Below are 21,897 nucleotides of genomic sequence, written 5' to 3'. Positions count from 1 at the left end.
AACAGGTGTGAATCAGGTGGCCCCTATTTAAGGATGAAGCCAACACTTGTTGAACATGCATTTGAAAGCTGAGGAAAATGGGTCGTTCAAGACATTGTTCAGAAGAACAGCGTACTTTGATTAAAAAGTTGATTAGAGAGGGGAAAACCTATAAAGAGGTGCAAAAAATGATAGGCTGTTCAGCTAAAATGATCTCCAATGCCTTAAAATGGAGAGCAAAACCAGAGAGACATGGAAGAAAACGGAAGACAACCATCAAAATCGATAGAAGAATAACCAGAATGGCAAAGGCTCAGCCAATGATCACCTCCAGGATGATCAAAGACAGTCTGGAGTTACCTGTAAGTAGTGTGACAGTTAGAAGACGTCTGTGTGAAGCTAATCTATTTTCAAGAATCCCCCGCAAAGTCCCTCTGTTAAAAAAAAGGCATGTGCAGAAGAGGTTACAATTTGCCAAAGAACACATCAACTGGCCTAAAGAGAAATGGAGGAACATTTTGTGGACTGATGAGAGTAAAATTGTTCTTTTTGGGTCCAAGGGCCACAGGCAGTTTGTGAGACGACCCCCAAACTCTGAATTCAAGCCACAGTACACAGTGAAGCATGGAGGTGCAAGCATCATGATATGGGCATGTTTCTCCTACTATGGTGTTGGGCCTATTTATCGCATACCAGGGATCATGGATCAGTTTGCATATGTTAAAATACTTGAAGAGGTCATGTTGCCCTATGCTGAAGAGGACATGCCCTTGAAATGGTTGTTTCAACAAGACAATGACCCAAAACACACTAGTAAACGGGCAAAGTCTTGGTTCCAAACCAACAAAATTAATGTTATGGAGTGGCCAGCCCAATCTCCAGACCTTAATCCAATTGAGAACTTGTGGGGTGCTATCAAAAATGCTGTTTCTGAAGCAAAACCAAGAAATGTGAATGAATTGTGGAATGTTGTTAAAGAATCATGGAGTGGAATAACAGCTGAGAGGTGCCACAAGTTGGTTGACTCCATGCCACACAGATGTCAAGCAGTTTTAAAAAACTGTGGTCATACAACTAAATATTAGTTTAGTGATTCACAGGATTGCTAAATCCCAGAAAAAAAAAATGTTTGTACAAAATAGTTTTGAGTTTGTACAGTCAAAGGTAGACACTGCTATTTTTTTGAACACACCCCTTTCAACTAATTGCCCAATTGCACAGCCTTAAGAGCGTGCATATCATGAATGCTGGGTCTTGTTTGTTTTCTGACAATCTACTGAACCTACTGGTAACTTGTTTGCCACGTAGCAATAAAAAATATACTAAAAACCTTGATTATTCTGGTTAGTCACATTGTACTGCTATTATTTTGAACAATACTGTATATAGTCACAGACACTGACAGAAACACAAGATCACTATAAAGCTGAATTTAAGAAGTATAATATCAAAACCATGTTTTATATAACTTTGTGACAGTTTGCAAAATTTAAGTACAGAATCAACATCACTTAAGTAGGTCTATAAGCACCCAAAAGCAAACAAATCTTCAGGGCAAAACAACTAGATTTGTTCCATTCTGCCTAAACAAAATAACACATCCTGAATAGCTCCTCATACTGCATAAACAAGACTGACAGAAGAAGATATGTCTCAAGAAAATAAGATAAATAATGTAAAAGAAAGAAAAGAGAGTCTTGCACTGCTCAGCATCTGCCCGTTTTCATCTGCTAATCTTTCTAATGTTGTGTTGTATTCACACAGTTGTTCAGCCTGCCTGACAAGGCTTTGAAACTACCTTTGTAGTGCTTATGGATAATTCAGAACCTGTGTACAATATGTGCAGGGATAAATAATGAGAGGAAAATGATGCTATTTGACTTCTCACCAACTCCACAAACCGCTTCATAAGCCAAATGCTGGGTGGGACGGGTCCATTCCAGACCGCTGATGGCTTCCAAAAAAAAAAAAACAGCGACAGAGGAGATTCTTTTACACAGCTGATGTTTCGATGCACAAGAACAAAGTATCTCTCTTTGCCAGACTCATGCATTTTGGATGCACCATGGACATGGGCTGTTATGTGGACCTAGAACAAAATGCTTTTTCCACCATCCTACAGAAGACAGTGGTGTTATGTGTCCAGAAGATGGGGAAAACATCTGCTGTCATGTGCAGAGGAGCAGTGATAGAATTTACTGAAGTGTGATGAAGAGATGCGACCTGTTCCTGACAGCAGATAATAAATTTGTCACAGTGGGTGATTGTCATGGGATAAATTAAGATGGCTTTATGTAATAATGTGGCCATGTTACAATAACCCAGCATCTAACTCATTTAAATGTGGTGTTGGTTGGTGAGCTAGACCTGTTTGCAATCAGCTTACAATAGAAACGATTACATATCTGCCCTTTTAAGCACATCTTAAAACAACACAAAACATAATTACTGATTCACTTAAAGGATTAATATTTATCCACTTATTTCCCTCCTCACCTTTGCAATTATTCCACTGCTTCAATGTCAGTTCATTTCTCATAGCAAAAACATTGCTTATTGCTTCTTCCCTGTGGCCAGCTGAAGGTCAAACATCATTATCCTGTTCTGTTGCTTTAATTGGAAGTCAGGCAACATTCAGATGGGTCTCATATGAGCAAAAAAAACATAAAATCAGAGAGACAGAAGAACTACTAATTATCTCAAAATCATTTCTGTGGGAAAAAAATTAATAATAGTATAATAAAATAATTATCAGACTTACTGTATCGACCAGAATTTGAATATCATTGCATCTTAACTATACACCTGGGCAGTGGTTTTCAACCAGCAGGCTGGGGCCCACTAGGGGGATTCAAGATAACTTGGAAAATCTTCAAAATTATGTAGGCTTTGAATATCACTGAAGATTGAAGTAACACATTAAATTAAACATAAACATTTTAAAGAATATAACTGAAATAATCATAAACCAATAATTTTTGTTTTACAACTGCTCAAGAGCAGCATTTTTTAGTCTAGCAAACTCATAAAATTATACACTCAAACTGGACCAAAAAAAGGTTTTTGCAATAAATTTGGGATGTAACAATTAACTGCGAGCTGGTTGAAAATCAATTAAAATATGTGACTATTCAAAACAAGTTTTGAAGTTTAGATGGTATTTTTTCTTTAAATCTTGCCTCTATATAATGCATATTAAAGTTCATAAATGCAGCACTGTTTTGTTTACAGTGGACACCAAGGAACCGCTTTAAGTTCCACCTGATGGCAGAGAGTGAATATGTGGCTCATTCTCCTTGTCTGCTGCTTTCATGCAGATATTTTTATGTAGGCCTATAGTTTCACAAAACTGAAGTCAAACCATTCTGTTTTTGCTTCAAATTTCGAAATTATAAAATCTAATTTCGATTAAAAACTGCTCATGTTCCAGAATCTTTGTTTGGATAATGATTAAAATACAGTTGTTGCCTCTAATTTTTGTTCATATGAAGAGATTTATTTTGTGTTACTTATTTATTTGATTTGGGGATAGTTTTCCATTTTCTATTTAGTTTTGCTATTTACATGTACATTATATTTAAATTTTGCAATTTAGCAGGTCGCTTTATGCAAAGCGACTAACAAATGAGGATAATAGAAGCAATCAACACCAACAAAAGAGCAATAATATTCTACATTAGTATATTACATTATTATAGTTATATTTAAATTTCACAAAGAAATGTGCAGCATTTTGTCCAAGCAATTATAAAAGGACACATTTAATTTATAATTTGTCTAAAATCTAATTTTGTTAAAATAAATAATAATAATAATAATAAAAATTGTGAATCGAATCAAATCAAATCGTGAAATCAGAATTGTGAATCGAATCGTATTTTAATCATACAACAGTCTAACCTGAATCTTTATCCAGTTTCCAAAGTATAATATGGAAACACCATTCCAATGCTGTAATGTAAGTTTAATAGAAGTATATACACCTTTTTCACACGTGAACTATGATTCAGCCTAGCCCAAAGCAAGGCAAAATGTGACTTTTTGATTCAATTCTACACACATCATGTTTTCAATGTTTACTTGTTCATTGTAAAACAGTTCAGAACATGTACTGCAAGATTCTCTAACCGACAGTGCATTCACTGCGTGTAAGGACGAAAATCGACCTTGAACACCGCCATTTGGTTATGCATTGTGCCATTTCATTTAGAGCTACCTTTTTTGCACCTTTAATATCTGCAGGGTGCTTTCAATGCCAGCGAAGAATATACACCCTCACTGTGAAGCCGCATGACAAACTGTCCTACTCATTCTAGAAAAGGGCTTTTTTATCTGGACCATGTATTATAAATTCGATTAAATTAGAAAACTCATTTTCTTCATCACACTAGAACCCCATGGACTCCAACAACACCTGATAAAATGAAGGAAGGGTTCATATAAAGGACACTTTCCTCACTCCTTCAAAGCTAATAACCCTTACTTCCGATAAACAATATAAAAAAGTTTGATATAAGCGGTATGTTTAGGAAACAACTGAATTTTTATTACAACCCATTTTATAAAATAGATGACTAGACAACACCGTATTTTCAATAAATAAGAACATGTCTGGAATTTAGGAGGTTTTTAATCAGCATACGTATTCATGGTGCATTGAGGAATGCTAGTATTGCTGTAAATATTGCTGGGAGTCTAAACTTCAGCTTTGCTACTTAATGCCTGTGAGCAGAAATGGAGATGGATTGTGAAAGATAATATCATATCATATCCCTGGGCTTTGGCAAGGCATTTTCCTCTCCATAAGCTTCTCCATAAGTGTGGGTTTTGTCCCTCCCAATGGAAAAACAGTATTGGAGAGGCAATGGGCTGTCACTTCTGCCTTGGGTTGCTCTGATTATGGAGACAGAAGATTCTTCTTCTCTTTTTATGTTAGAATAAAACTTAACAACTGCTTGTTAATACAAATGATATATGCTAAGATTTACATCAAAATCTATTTGATCACAAATTCTGATGTAATCAAGGCTCTCCATTGCTGTGGATAGGACAGTCCACAAAGATGAACCTCAACAGAATGTACAACTGTATTGCAGGCATTTGCACAGGAGTCTTGTAAAAATAAAAGGTTTAATCAGAGGTAATTCAAAGGTGATTCTACACTTACAGAGCCACCTTGTGGTGCACTGATGATTTTCTCTGCAAGTTTAGACAAACCAACCACCCACCTTGCGCAATTTCCTTGCCCCTAATAATAAGAATCTGGCTTAATTTTAAATACTTTGCATGAGGCAGGGAGGCTCACGTGTGAATGCTGATGGGAAATAATGTTCAAATGAGCAAACTTTGAAGTTGTTCTACTCCCTTATCATTGAAAACCACAGCAGGACGGTTCGGACTATGATGCATCTATAATGAATGAATGCAATAAGAGTGATGCTGTTATATCTGGCATTCCTCTCCCCTTATACCATTTCCCACTGGCTAGCTGGCAACCAAGAGACTGCTAATTCGTAAACGCCATAATAACAAAAATTAAAGATGAGCCTCTTTTCTCTGCACAGAAAAATAGTGTCAAAAAACATCAATAATTCACATCTTACTCTCTCTCTCTCTCTCTCTCTGGTCTCTCCTAACTGTTTATTAGCCCACTTTGAAAAGAAAACTTATCATGTATTTCTCATCTTTAATCCTAAATTATAATTATAGAACTTAATACAGGCAAATAGACAAGTTCAAACTAAAGGTATAAGATTGGGCTCTTCACTAACTATAGCAAATGTCATCTGTAGCGGACAAAGTACATATCCAGTGTTAAAGAAAAGGTAAGCCACTTATTACGGAAAAGACATCTGCTTTTGTGTCACGTATTTGCACTCCAAGGAATATGAAAGAGAATATTAATGCTGCCATTGTTCTGCACAAAGATGATCTAAGCAGCACCTGGAGGAGAAACTTTAAAGGAACAGACTCATTTCAAAGGCTTAATGTACAAAAAAAAAAAAAAAAAAAAAAAGATTAAATACTTATATAAGAAAATGCTTAATGCATTATTTAATTTAATAACAATGACTAGAAAAATAAAACAAATACCAATAGCTGTTCTTCAGTTCCTAAAAGCAATACAAGTCACATTTATGTATATGCTGCATTATATGCACACTGTTTTAAAGCAGCTTTACAGTAATGAAAATAACTGTTAATATTGTTACAACAAGTGTTCCTGTAGCTCAATTGGTAGAGCATGCACTGTAAGTCGCTTTGGATAAAAGCGTCTGCTAAATGCATAAATTTAATTTTATTTAATTTACAACTGTTAATACAAATATTATGAAAACAAAACATGCATTAGAATACTTTTGATTACTTATGTGTGCAATTGTGCTTTTATGGAGAGTGTCTACTAAACTTACAAAGACTGTAGAAATTAAATGGAAAAAGTTTATAAAACATTCTGCTTCTTTTCTTTGTTTATTCAATGTACTGTACAGAACAACCTGGACCCTAAATGTAAAGAAAACCTGCTTCAGCAAGATCATTCAATCAACAAGGATTCTGAAATGAAATAAATAATATAGGCTATGCACAAAACTAAACTAATGGGCTTTGCAAAATTGTTTTAACATGTCTCCTAGTAGAATACATAAAACTGCTAAATGTATTAAGTCTAAATCAATTGCCCGTTCTCTTGGCTAGATAAATGACAGGTAATAATCCCACAATTGCCTAAGGCACTACATTAAATCCTAATATATTCAAGAGGTGACACTACTACAATCAAACTGTCTCGGTAAATTACACAGATCACAACAGGTGAAAACAAAGATCAAAGCGCACTTGGCTGAAAACTGACACTGTCTGCATCGACGGGGTTCTCAGGACTGTATAGTGATACATAATTGATCGTTTGCAGTAAATGAAACAGCTGTGAGATTGACGAAACCGAGAGCAATCTGTCAACATTGCCTCGTGCCACAGAAATGTACCTTTTTGGGGTCACCATTGCTTCTTGGCAAAACAAAAAGCATAAGAAAATGATACTGATGAGGTCTCTCAAATGAAACGCCAGGTTTGACACTGTGAAGTGTATTTACTGTTCATGTGTCCCTTATCATGTAAACGTCACAGCACGCAACACATTCATCGAATTCGCGCTACAACTGGCTTTCGTGCGTCACAACGTCACGAAATCAGAGAAAGTGTAACGCTACCATTTCATTTAAGAGTACGAAGTATCCGGTATACTAATGTTGTTAGTGTGTTTAACAAGTGTATCCAACAGTATCAAGAGAATGGTTCGTTTGGAGTCGCGCGTATCGCCGCTAAACAAACTAGCCCGGACTTTGACTTCCGTTTTGATAAACATACCTGTAACTCTAAGCTGTAGTCCTCGTATAAGTGTGTCGGGTATACGGTCAGATGGTGCTGCACTTGGAGAGAGAAGGTGTAATCCATTGACTGTGTGATGTGGGCGCGTGTGTAGAATAGAGGATGCTCGTGTACAGCTGCCTGCGGTCCTTTAGTTCAATTGCAGAGCGTTCTCCGCCCCGCCGTCCTCCATTGGTTGGATGGTTGGAGTAGTTTTTTTGTGTGTGTATTTTTTCTTTTTCATTTTTTTCTGCAGTGGTGGCATTACAAGATGGGATTTAGTGCACAAATGACAAGGATCAGAGACAAATTGGAAGATGAATGTAAAATAAGCCAGCAGATGTATTTTGCTATTATACTAGTCACTTGTAAAAACATTGAAAACAGACCGCAGCAATCAGTTCTGCACCTGTTTTACTACATTTTACGTTATTTAGTAAATAAAGGAATAGATGTGCAAAAAATTTTCTGCAATTTGTACTCCCCCAGACCAAGATATAGATGAGTTCGTTTCTTAATCAGAGCAGATTTGAGGCCTTACGTTGTAACACTTTATAATAAGCCTATTTGCCAGCTATATAGTTAATTCATGGTTTATAAACTGTAGTTAATTCATTAATATACTTTTTACAAATAGTGAGTTCTTCATGGATCATCACTGTAATTAACCAAATTGTATTATTATTAATTAGTTCATATGTAAAGAGTTATAGATAATGCTTTGTTAACAAGTTATTAATCATAAATAGTTGTAAATTTAGATGAGGTCACGGAAAATGGGAAAATTGAATTGATTAAGTGCTGTACACCAACCTAGCTACTTTTACATATAGTACAATTTGTACATAATGGTTTTTACAGTTTATTAACTATATTCTGTCCCTTAACCCTAAAACTACCCAACAGAAAGTTGTATACAGTTTTTGTACTGTATAAATGACACAGATGAACAGTCCATGCATAGCCGCATATGCAAACTTGTAAACATTTTAAGCGACACTGAATATGAAAGCAACTAATGTTCAATAAAGATTTGTTTCTTTTGAAGTAATTTTCTTGACCTTATCTAAAATGAAAACTACTCACTCTTTATTAGCAATTGACAATTCCTTTACTATTAATAATAAGCAAATTAATAATAATAATTTTGCTAATTACAGTGAAAACACATGAAGAACTTAGGGTAACACTTTAATATAGTAACCAATTCTCACTATTAACTATTTGCTTATTAGAAAGCATGCCTATTACTTACATATTTGCTATTTATAGTTCTTATAAAGCACATATTCTGTTATTATTCTGCATCTAGTTCTTATAAAGCACATATTCTGCATGACCATATTCTACATTCCTAATCCCACCGAATACCTAAACTTAACAACTACCTTACTAACTGTGGATACACTTTATTTGAAGGTGTCTTTGTTACACCAATAATCATTGTGTTTAAACATTCACACAGAAACTGCATGGCTAGATATTTCAAAAGTGCATATGAAGAGAGAACTGTAGGAGTACATGTGACTATTGGGTGTTACATTTTCTTATTTCGGAACTCCAGCCCCTTTTTTAAACTTTAAGGCTTTCTATAATGTTTGCTCACAGACTTTTACCTCATCTAGTTTATTTATATGATTGTCATTTATTACATCACATATCCTCAGTCCGAATTTATTTATTTTTTCTTGGGCACCAGAGGGCTTCTGTCTTTTTGACACAGTAGCAATTTATACGTGAACATCTATCACAATCAGGTAACTGATGCATGTAGAAGTGCAGCTTTTTTTAAAGTATTGGTAATAAAAAAATTAAAAGTAGAAAAAAAACTTTTGACATACCTAGGGATCGATGCCGCCATTAGAATTTGCCTGTTCCACCTATGCCATGGGCCGGCCCTGGTTATACATATCATATATTTTATCACTTTAATTAGAAGTTACACAATTAACATGGAAACACAAGGAACAATACTAAACAGATACTTAAAATTGTTTTTTTATGTGCTGACAGTCCAAAAAAGTTCTAACAATTGAAATGCATAAAAATTATCTGTAAAAAATTTTAATATTTTGAATTGGATAATCAAAAGTTGTAGACTTGGTTGTGGTGATCATGCCCACTTGAACACAAGAAACACATTCATGTACAATAAGTAGACAAGTAGTCAAGTGCAAAGATTGGAAGTGTAGGTATTGCAGGCCTTACATCTCTGCAATTTATTTATTTATTTATTGTGAAGTGGACTATTTTTTAGTACATTTCAGATAATATTTAGGTAAGATCATTCAAAATCAGTTCAAATCAATATTTAATTGAATAAATCAATAATGTCAACTTATTTATTTGTTCATCGCCTTGTTGCAATTGTTTTGCAAGTTTATTTATTATTTATTATTATCCTCTCATACATCATTCACCACTGTAGTTTTTATGGTGAATTTCTGTGAGCTACTGTTTGTTGTTGTTGTTGTTGTTTTTATTATTATAATTTTTATTGAACTTTTTTGGAATTTGAAAAGTTTTACAGCATTTTCCTATGAATGAAGTCCTTCATCTAATAACAGACAAAAAATATATATATTACGTATGCCCTGCATTTTCTTGTGTAAATGTTTACCTTGAAAAGGTTCTAAAGAAAACATACTGCATCTTTTGGGACTAAATGGTAAATGGACTGCATTTATATAGCGCTTTCAACAGACCACATGGCCATCCAAAGCGCTTTACAATTTGCCTCACATTCACCCATCCACTCACTCATTCACACACCGACGGCGGTGTCTGCCATACAAGGCGCCATCCAGCTCGTCGGGAGCAGCTGGGGTTAGGTGTCTTGCTCAAGGACACCTCGACACTTAGTCAGGTGGAGCCGGGGATCGAACCACCAACCTTCCGGTTTGTAGACAACCTACATGAACCACTGAGCCACTGCCGCCCCAATTTTTTAACTCTGAAAAATCCATTGACCTTGGAGTGAATTTTGATTATGATTTGAAGTGATGCCAGGCGGAGCAGTTCATCAGAATGACACTAAAGAGGATGTGGCCTTAGGCTAAACTTGACTTTGAGATCCTTTGCAAAACAGCAAATATTCCCTTTTGTTATACTATTAATCAGATAGATGGCCACACATCTGTTCATGTTAAATTAAAATTCCTTTTTGAAAAAAAGAAAAAAAGATTCATATTGTGACATAATACCAAATCCACATTTAAACATGCCCAACTGATTTTGTCCCTTCTGCTCAACATTGTTTATTTTATGACGTCTACTCATTATTGACATAATTATCTCAATGAACGGTATTCTGTCATTAGTGTTTCTTGTCTACATGGTTTATTAAAGCATAAATGCCTGAAAGGCTGCTTTATCCTTGGGTTTCCATAAACGACTGAAAACTGCTCCACTCACTTCCTGTGTCTATAGAGTCACTCAGACTCAGATCTCATTTTCAGGTCACCATGTCTGGTAACAAGCCAATCCAGACTTTATATGAGCTGTCACTCTGAAAATGTGTGAGCATTCACCCAACAAGCTTCAAAACCCCACATAAACCGGGTTTGAAAGGCTGTGCTCGAAATTTGTGAGGTGTATAATGTAGGCAAAAGCACAATAGAATAAATGTTAAATAAACAAAATGTATTTATGTGTTTGTTCCCCACTATTGTTGTGTATATACACACATATGCACCTGATATATCTGGACTTTATTTCTTGTCATTTTTGGCACCAATGCTTCTATTTGAATAAATGGTTTGACCATTTAAAAGGAACAGACAACTGTCTCCATGAGGAAGGGGGAAAAAGGCGTTTGCAACTGACCAGCTGTTATTGTTGTGGTCTGAGTCTCAGACAGACTGTTTAAGATCTGTCTGACGCATATCGCAAACAAAAAGAACTTAGCAAAATCACAAGCTCAAATATTACATTTACATTTATGCTTTAGCAGATGATTTTATCCTTTTTCCCAAATACAGTTAGCTGGATGCATAAGTTTTAATCTGACTGCTAGATTTATCGCAGTTTGCAATTTTCATAGTAAATGGGATATCATTGAGCTTAACTGTATGTTCAGAAAGCCATGAACTTGTGTGAGATGACGATGGCTGAATTTTCATTTCTGGGTGAATTTTCATTTTACTCACAATTCATCTGAGAATAACTGAAAATAATTTAGGCAAATCGTTGATGTCTGGGCTAATGTAATAACCGAAAGAGCTGCATATCTTAAAACATCAAAAAAGGAGCATTACTTTTTAAAGACAATATGTGGGGTTGTTCATGTTCGATTCATTCTACACCAGAATACTTAGCAGTACAATTCCCCCATGTTAAATAGAAGGTTCTTATTTATATCAACCCAATCAAAGCAATCAATAGATTCCTTTATTACAGTAAAAAGGCTAAATCTGAGTTCTAAGCCTAATTCTCATTCTGAAAGAAAAATGAAATATTGTGAGATTCTGGGGAATGCCTATAGGAGAAAAATCTCCTGTGGATTGTATATTCTGTTCTTCCTTTCTTCTTCCACTTCTAGTCTCATAGCTGGCTACATTCAAATTCCCATTGGCTCATTCACATTCTCTACAGGAAATCTAGGTAAATAGGCATCTTGAATTGAAAAGTAGAAGCTGATGGTTACTGCGTGACTTTCACTGTTCAGTGGCCATCTTGCAATAAATCACAAAGGCAATCAAAGCATTCATGACAGACTGAAACGGCAGTGCAGGGGGTTTTATTTTATTTATTTTTTTATAATGTTTCCAGACTGCAGATGAACCGATCGTCCTCTTCCTTTGATTTGTGTGATTACAGTGAAAGCATTACACTGTGTAGGCTACAGAGAGTGAGAAGGCCTAAATGGTTAAAGCAATTAAAAACCCTTTTTAAACAGAGAATATAGAGAATGTGGGATAATGTGGTTCATAAATTAAGCTTAAATAAATATCCATGTGAAAGCAGATAACATACAATTTAGCTAACTTAGCTAGTCATGGTTTGTATTTCATCCCACATCTGCATATGTTCTGGAGCTGGAGTGAGAAACAGTTTCTTAAAGCCAAAATAAGTTTGCCCATGCCTCTGCCAGATCCAAATGTGACATGTCAGGACATAGACTTTAGACCCAGCCTGTGGTCCTTTACAGATGACACCCATGACCCTGTCTCTTGTACTTTTCATTTTTTCATCTGGGGGTCATTAAAAAGCCATGCCCACTGAATAAAATAAAATAAAACCTACCATTAATTTCATGCTGATACATCATCCTTTAATTTTACAGACATTACTCTAAAACATATACAAAAAAATCATATTAATGCAGTGCATTGTGCCATATTTTTAAAGATTTTATAGAGTGCATCCTTGACTCAGTATTAACTATTTTGGATCAGGAAGATCTGGTTTTAAGCAATTAAATATTAATTTTATTGAATTAAAAGTATTACTTATTCGCTCATTTTAAATGTAAAAGCTGTTAAGCAGGGTTAAGTGACTATACATTAAAAAAATTTTTAACTATATTTTAGAATACGAGTTTATAGGATGATTTTCAGATCAAGTTTTGTATTATTTATGTATTTTTTTTTACATGAATTAGAGGTTTTGTCCATTGCACTGAGAATGTGGTTACTAAGCTCAGTACCAAGGCATTTATGTCAGTTTTGAAAGCAGTTATCTAGTGATTCAGGTTACAGACTTCTTGATAAGAACAAGAAAAGAGAAGATAACATGAAGAACAGGTTTGCTCTTTCATTCAGGCTTTAGGCAAATGCACCTCAAAAGTTAAGCTAATGTTCTGCTTCACAGCCACTGCACAGCTTGCTGCCTGAGCACACACACGCACACGTTTTCACACATGCATGGATACACACATACTCATACCAGTTTCCATACGGCTGTGGCTGACAGGGAACCAAGGTCACCTACAGTGATGTCACAGCTTCTTCCTTAGGCAACTCCAATCCCCCAACACAAACACAGAGAGAAAAGAAAAAGAGGAGAAATGGGGGATGGGAAATTATGGGCTATCAGTCCACTGGGGACATTTTCTATACGGTACATACAGATGGACATGCAGTGTGACAACTGATACAGAATGGATTTGATCCCATTTTCATCCTTCATGCTTTGTAACTTAGGATGTAATGCAGGATTTAGCAGACTGTTCCAGTGAATATAATAAAGCATTCAATAATAAAGACACATTCAACAAACTGTCATTTTGCATTTACTTTGACATAAAGGTGTTTCCTATGGAAGATTAATGAGAAAAAGTGTCACAATTCTTAGTTTATATCTCGCAATTAAAAAATGTTCCTCATATATATATATATATATATATATATATATATATATATATATATATATATATATATATATATATATATATATATTCTGGATATAAGAGTGGAAATGTCAAGAACTGTTATACAAGGCACTTTATTTATATACAGCAGAAAACTGGTGAGTGCTTTAACCTCAGGCTAAAACATTTACAGTGATGTCATGTTCAATGTAACCGCAGGTGTCAAGACCTCTTCCAAGTGTTTCGGGCTGAGCCCAGTTTGCTGTTTCCTTTCAAATGGTTAATGTCTGGATAAGCGAAGCTAGTCTAAGATAAGTATAACAAGGGCAGCATCAATCTAGAATCTGAAGTGAAATTATTCAGTTTTCAATATAAAAGTAAGATGTCATTTGGTTGAATCAACTGGGCTGTCAGTCACGTATGCACAGGTATTTTTAAAGTTTGATAAGTAGTAAGGGTGAATGAATACGATCAAGGAAAGGATGTGAGGAGATGTGATTTTTTCCCCTCTGACACCATTCCAAGTGTGCATCAGTAGTGTAGTAGAATCAGGCCCTTGTGAAATTGAGGTCGCGCAGCTGCAAGCTCTTGTGTGCCACCACTGGTGATGCTGAGGGTTCTAAAGGGCAAGGACAGCCTGTAGTGCTCTGTGCCAGTGTTCAAGGCTAATTAATTAAACATATTCCTGTGTGCTTACTCTTAAAAAGAGCATTCATTCCTTCCTTTGTGTTTTTGCTCACATGAACCGCTTCTAGACATTCTGTTGTATTCTTGTGGTAGAGCGATTGTTTAGAGGTATATTCAGAATTTACCACAAAAATTTATTTTCATTTGTACTTCCTTTTCTTAAAAATTGCATAAATCTGGGTTATAGTGAGGCACTTACTAAAGAAGTGAATGGGGACACTCTGTACATGTTAAAATACTCAACAAAGAATAGCCACAAGACATAAACAAAATTTTATGTGAAAAAAATTATAATAATTTGATTGGTTTATGCTGCATATGCTGTCTTGCATTTGTATTTCTGCTAGCATTCACTTGAGATTCTGCAGCGCACTTTCAGAGTTTCTCTGAAACCCTCCTCCTTCCCCAGCTCCACCTGTATAGATCTCCTATGGGTTATTTTAAATGCTATTTGTGCAGCAGCAGTATGTCTTAAATACTCACAGCACCGTATCGCTGTATGCATTGGCAGTAGCAATTCCTGAACTTGCTTGCAGCAGCAGCAATAATCTACAACCACATCAATAACCAACAGCAGTAATTCAGCAGCAGCATAACATATCTATTCCGCCAAGACCAAATACATTAACACTGTCATGTGCATCACCATTGTCATTGTCAGATTTGTCATGATTGAAATGCATTTCCTCACATTTTTTTCCCTGACAATGTCACCCGATATACTTTTATTATCAGGAAAAAATAAATAATGTTTGCATAGCCGGCAAAAGAGGCAAAAATCCTCCTCTAATCTTGATAATAGCCTAAAGCATACCATATGCAATTGCTTTGTATGATGTAGGCCTACTGTATACAGCACAACAACAATACAGGGTGTTAGTATACAGACATATTTTCTTAAAGCAGTATCTCACATCATTGTCTCCATAAAGTTATGAAGAGCATAAGAGATTTGAAAACACTGTGGGCAGAGAGGACCAGGGATATTCATACAATCTGCCCACAAACACCCACAGATCAATGTGCCCAAGAGCAAATACAGCATCCATCAAACTACACGCATGAGGATGTGCTGGCTATGGTGGAGATAGATTGGGTATAGAGATCAAGTAGTATTTACAAACGATCATTTTAATTCATCCATTAAAATGTTACCTGGAAACTGTAAGTTCTTCTTTAAATGGGTAAACTAAATGTAAAAGTCCAGGGCCTTTTCGTTAACATCGAAGTGGGCTGTTGCAAACGATTTTGTCTCCCTCTTGTGGTGGACTGGGAAAATATTGATTAACTACAGAAAGTCATGTCTAATGGTGGTAGTCAGGGGATGAGAGGAGGAAAACTGGAAGGAAGAGAGTAGTTAGTGGATTACCACAGTAAAGTATAAAGGGCTTCCCACTTTGCACTTAATTTCATATAATTTCATTCCAAATCAAAGCTCTCACTTTCCCGAAACCACATTTCTAATCTGACTCCATTTAAAGAAAATCTGGAGAAAAAAAAACATGAGCTGGAAAACTGAGTGAGGCATTCTGGGAATGCGTGGTGCTTGCAATTAGAGAAGGCAGTCAGAGCCAATGAGGTGCTGGCAGAGAAGTGCATGATGGGAGCCAGCCTTGCCCAGAGGGATGGAGAAGAGCCAGTGACTGTGCTATTAGTCTTGGAATCCCTCTTCATCACATACTTGAGCTCGGAGCAGCGAGAAGTCCCCATCTTCCTCTCAGAGGGAGTATCAGTTTGGGGTGTAAATTTCCAACAGTGTCTCACCTCCTTACACACTGGAGATCACAGTACGTGAATCATAGTGAACAATGACAGAGTAGACAGTTTTCTTTTCCCCAAGTGAGGCAAGTTTGTTCCTGGCCTGGTTGACATTTACATAAATACAGTATAAGTAATCTGCAATTAGCAATCACCATGGGGGTGTATAAACATTTTTGATGTAACACTAAGTTAAACAGATGTGTCTGCTCACAGATAGACTTTATCTATACAGTCACTAAATTCTTACTGTATAGATATGAACCATGAGACAATTTTGTTCCACAATGAATGCATTACTGCAATTCTACTGAATTTTCTATAGCAAGACCATATAAAAGTGCACAATGAATTCTATAGTAAGGATGAGCTTGGCTTTTAAGAGTGATATTAAGATATAAAGATCTTCATTTTCCACAGGCCATCTGCATTCTGTGATCTGCTGAAAAGCCATGTCAATCTCCACTTTTCTCCAACAGGGGGAGACTTGAGACAGGCACCACGGTGGGAGTTCTGGAAAACTTGTGGGAAACTTAAGATTCTCCAACAGATAAAATCTCCCTAGCATTATGTTTTATTTATTTATTTATTTTTATTATTTTAATAATGTACTGTCAAATAAAATAATAATAATAAAGTCTTCTGAGATGGGTTTCTTTCCTCAGTCTCTCTCTTTTTCTCTCTCTGACTAGCCATAGGCATTTGGAAAGATGATAGTTCTCCATCTCCAAGTTGAGCACAAAGAAACATTGTCCAGGAAAAAAACGTAGGTATGACTCTAGTTGGAGCTCATTAGTTTGAATGTATTATCAGTATATTCTTTAATAAGAAGGTCATTTTTGGGTCCTTCTCATAAGATGTGTTCAGTAATGTTTCATTATGTTCTGGATCCAGCTGGAACTTTGCATGCACAATGAAAAGAAGAGGCAAATGTATAAAATACAGCATAGCTGAACTCATAAAGGGACAGTTCACCCAAAAATCATCCCGTCAGTTTAAACCTGTATGACTTTCTTCTGATTAATATAAAAAAAGATGTTAGGCAGGACACCCATGATGCTATTTGTGATACAGTTACATGTTAAAATGACCAGGGGCTGTCAAGCTCTAAATATGACAAAAATATTTAAAATCAGAAGACTTAAAATATACAGTAGCAAAGGAGTCACTGTTTACTTCAACTTATCTCTGTTTGTGTTCCATTGAAGAAAGAAAACCATACCATGTTATTTTACAAAAAACCCAATGCGTCAAGCAAACATTTACATTTTAGGTGTACCGGAAAACATAGTCCTCTATCTCTATCTATCCCAAAAAGCTATGTAAAAGTAGTCTTTCAAAAGGACCTGTCCATCATTTTGCACTAAAATAACCTGCACATTACCTATAGTGATTCTCGAGAAAGTGCTGTAGTTACTTTACTGGCACTATACACACAAACTAATGATGACTGAATGATGGAATGCACAGTTTGTAGAGCATGTACATTTATGGCTCTGTCTGCGGCTGTGCACTGCAGTCCGAGTGGGTTTAATTGTGTTTACAATATGAATAAATGTGTGTGCTGTATATGCCTAGTATAAAACACATTCTAACCATGACTCACCTCCCAAGCTCCACACTAAAATGAAAAATCGAGCCACCAAGTGTGTTTCTGGTCAACGTTTTGCAGTCAGTTGTAAGTGGGAGCTGGGGGAGAATAATAAACAATAGTGGTCTGAGGTGCCCCAGGAGTAAAGCTCCCCTTGGCAGATCTGGGAGGCGCTTTATAAATTAGAAATGAGTCTTGCAGCCAGGTGCACCAACAATAGCTGCCTGAGCTGCTTAGCTGGCAAACCCTGTCCTCCCACACCCCCACACTTACACTCTTTCAGCCCGCGTTTCTCTATGAGCACCCCCTCTTCTTGGTGTGCGAGGGGTGCGGGACAGCTTTGCGCACTTGCGTTCTTCAAGTCCCGTCAGGAGACACCTCTAAGAGAGAAGGGAGTTACAGAGAATAGCGAGTATGTCAGTTGCATATTTAAGCCAAGATAAAGCTGCTTTTGTTTGATCATGTTTTGTTCTGGCAAATCATAAATTATATGGCATATATGTAATGTACAATTACATATATTACAGTTCCCTCAGACTGAAAGCTTTAGTGTCGCTCGTTTCAATAAAACACTCAACTTTCCTGTACATTTATGTCTCTGCAGTAAATGCTACCATTTTAATTTCCCTGGTCACTTAACACTTCATTACTCAATGTAATGTTTATGGCTAATTTCAAGAGAGTTCAACCCCTTAACCTCATTCCCTGTCTGGTTTTTGGAAGGCTTAAAGGTGAACGCTTCAGGCTGTAAATTACTTTTACTTTTAGGGTTTGGTATACCCAAAGGAATCCAACAAAAGCAACACAGAACATTGAACTTTCAACTGAAAATCCTGCACTGAGGAAAATTCATTTTTTCTTTCTCTTGAAAACTCGACGTCAGTACACAGAAAACTGTTCAATAAAACCCTGGGTTTGCCAAATTGCATCCTTTTTTCCAGCAACAAGAGACTAGACTGTAACAAATAATGGAACATTAAGAACTACTAAAACTACATTAAATAGCTATTTGTTCCATTATCTATAGGATTTAAGGTGGTTTTAAATTAAGTATCAAATTTTTAAGTATGACATGCATTTGTGATGAGGATATGACATTATATTTCACAAAGCTGATATGTTTATCCATTTATTCATATCAATTTATACTCTTTTTCTTGAAATTTTTCTTGAACTTTCTTCTGTTTAAGCTAGACCGATAAACTGCAATTTGGATCTATATTGTATTCCTATCAAGCAACAATGAGCATTAAAACATAAAAGTGATAGACTAAAATATTTTTCACTAGCTAATATTTGTGATCATTGGCAATGTAGCAGACAGTTTCCTGAGTTACATTATTATTTATTCAAGTCAGGAATTAGCAATAAAATGTAGGTCAAAAAAATGGCACCACTTTTAAGATTGACATTTTGTTGGGATCCTCGTATGGAGCTTGTCATGGGTTGTTTACTTTTGCTTCATGTGCTTCACCACAAAACTATCATTGCTAATCTATTCGTAGGCTCCAAAGATTGTCTACATAATTGATTTAACAAAAATGTTGAACTCTTGTCATAGAAACTGAATGAATGATATACACAAGAGAAAACATTTTTTTATTTTCTCTTCTCAGGTCAACTGTACCATGCATGGCATGACCAAAATCTTCACATCTAGGAATCCAGTCGGATCAAATGAGTGTGTCCACTTATCAAAATATCCAGAGTTGCTGGAAAGATCAGACCTCCCACGTAGTGCCAGAACTCTGTTTTGGATCCATCTTAGCCACTGCATGAAGATAAGTAGCACTTACAGTTTATATTATGCTTTTAAAATTTGCAGATGGCTTTTTCCAGCTTTTTCAGCATTTATTTAATCAAGACGTTGCCTGTTATCTATTCCCGGACATTATGAAGCACATTTCTATGTGAGAGAGGAGTCAGAGACCAAAGGTGACTGGGAGACGCAAAGCACCATAACATTCTTTGATGCAAACATTTTACAGGAAGTAATCATAACATAATATCTGTAAGGAATCTGAACCATCTTCCTCAGACTACTTCATGAAAGCACCGACTTTTAAGTATCATTTTAGTTTTGTAAATAAACGCGGTACAATCAGGGGTGAAGGAACGACCTAAAAAGTTTTTTTTTTTTTTTAGGTTTCAAATTCCGTCAGCCTTTCTTCACTACATGATACAATTTTAAACGCCCTTTATACAGATACATTCATATTTTTTTCATATGTTAAACATCTGTCAATCAAGCGTCATGATTTAAAATGCATGTTTTACATATTAAACTGAACATGGGCTGATAGTCGTGTTTGAGACATTACTGGTCATTCTGTGTTTCTGAAGGAGAAAAAGTTATAATGACACTTACACGTCGAAGACATCTCTATTTTGCTGACGCTTTTTTCTTCTGGAAGCTCGCAAACTGTCAGCAGCTGAGTCTGTCCTGCCTCATGAATATTAAACAAGTTGTTCATCGAGCTGACGTCAAAACGCGGACGGTAAATTGTGAGTATCTACTAGCCAATAGGATTATCGTTTGTGCGTTAGTCCGCCCTCAAACAAGGCTTTGCACCTGAGTATTCTATATGTAAGATAAATAGTTGCAATAACTTCAAATGATCAAATGGCAGAAATGTAACTCTAACGTACCACCTTTTTTATGGTGTGTCGAGCTTTTTGTATAGTAGGCTATATAACAACAAGGTAGTATATCATAATACAAATCATTTAGATGAGAATTAATTTTACACACACAACACAACCTGTTATATGGATTATGCATCTAATTTTAATTAGCCCATGTTTTTTCTTGATTAAAACCATGATGTTTGTCTTAGCATATTTCCATTGCATTTATTGTTATTCAGACTCCTCTTGCTGATGTTTTGCAATTGTAAGCTCTAATAAACCCCACGTGGATTTAGCAAATTTGGTCTGCTAACAAAAGCTAATTAAAAGCAGAATGGTGTTGTCTGACCTTTGGAAACAGAGAGAACGTTTTAATCAAAGATTGTTTCCTAAGAAGGCAAAGCTGCATCCTGACTTTTTCCAGGCTTTTGAAGACAGCTGCAGTAACTATGACAGGGATGAAACCACATCTGAAATACATTTTGCAGTACTAGGTCATTTACTAAAACCATATGTCCAAAGATTGGTCTTGGTATTATTCTTGCATTTTTCATTCTTGTATGTTTTTCTGTTGAGATGCACACAAAAGTAATTTGCTTTTATTTCTTACCGGCATTAACAGGAACTCTGCATTTATTGCTATTTCACTAATAGTTCTGTGATTGCACATCACACCAATCAGTCTGACTCGTCTCGCTGATTGATTTAACATGTTAGTTGATCGTGTTGATGTGGTTTATTGTTACCTTAAAAGTGAGTCATTGTGCGCCAAAAGTGCTAGGCTAGACCACAAAGAAAGACTATTAAAATGTATTACTTTTTTTCAGAGCATGCACTATCAACATTAAAAGTATCACTTCATATGCCATTGTTAAAACAGCTCTGTCAGCACCGACTGATGTGTGTATAGCTGGTATGGATATGCCATCATCCAAGACCAACTCTGTGAAATCAGTTTGACAGCTGAAACATAAGAGATTTGTTAAAGTTATTGTTTCATATCACAACCATATTGAAACAAATAAGAAAAGCATGCCTAGGTTGGATTCTTCTCAAAACACAAATAGATAAAATGAAGCATAAAAGCAACAATTATCTGTATTTGGCAGTCATGTCTGAGGATGCAGACAGTTTGATTAACTCTGACAGTCTATTGTACTCATCCATGCAATCGTTTCCAGAGCATGGCACATAAATCATCTGAAACATGGCAGTGAAACGGCGTTTATTGAACTTGTGCTCATTGTTGATATAAGACTGTTGCAACATTCCAGACAGGATTAACATGCTCGAAAAAACATGCGGTGAGAATGAATACTTAAATTTTAATTATATATTTATACATTTTGAAGTAATTTCACTTTGTGAATAATTATGTTGGCCACAGCATATGTAGTCTTTTCTCTGTAATTATGTACCAGTCTGTGTGTTTGGCCTGAACTTTCCAGCTGCTACCTGTCATGGCACAGCCCTCATTATGAAACGTCATAGGGCATCATAGTTCACAAATTCACAGATCAACTCAAATCAACTAGGCAAAATAAATGAAAATAATCTGATTTTGCAAACTGAGTTT

At 35.9% G+C, this 21,897-nt stretch overlaps 1 protein-coding gene across 1 annotated transcript in view; it reads right to left on the bottom strand.

The window, feature by feature from the left end:
- LOC113072960 (zinc finger matrin-type protein 4-like) overlaps nucleotides 1-7,543 on the bottom strand; it is a 63,924-nt gene extending 56,381 nt beyond the window's left edge. The window contains exon 1 of the mRNA XM_026245835.1: nucleotides 7,348-7,543. Coding sequence (XP_026101620.1) covers nucleotides 7,348-7,434 — 87 coding nt within the window. The 5' untranslated portion in view covers nucleotides 7,435-7,543. The remainder of the gene's footprint in view (nucleotides 1-7,347) is intronic.
- Nucleotides 7,544-21,897: the final 14,354 nt, after the last annotated feature.

The sequence above is a fragment of the Carassius auratus genome, unplaced genomic scaffold (genome assembly GCF_003368295.1).
Source record: "Carassius auratus strain Wakin unplaced genomic scaffold, ASM336829v1 scaf_tig00011121, whole genome shotgun sequence".
NCBI classification, from domain to species: Eukaryota; Metazoa; Chordata; class Actinopteri; order Cypriniformes; family Cyprinidae; genus Carassius; species Carassius auratus.
The sequence above is the reverse complement of the archived record's forward strand: the minus strand, read 5'-3'. Positions and strand labels throughout refer to the sequence as shown.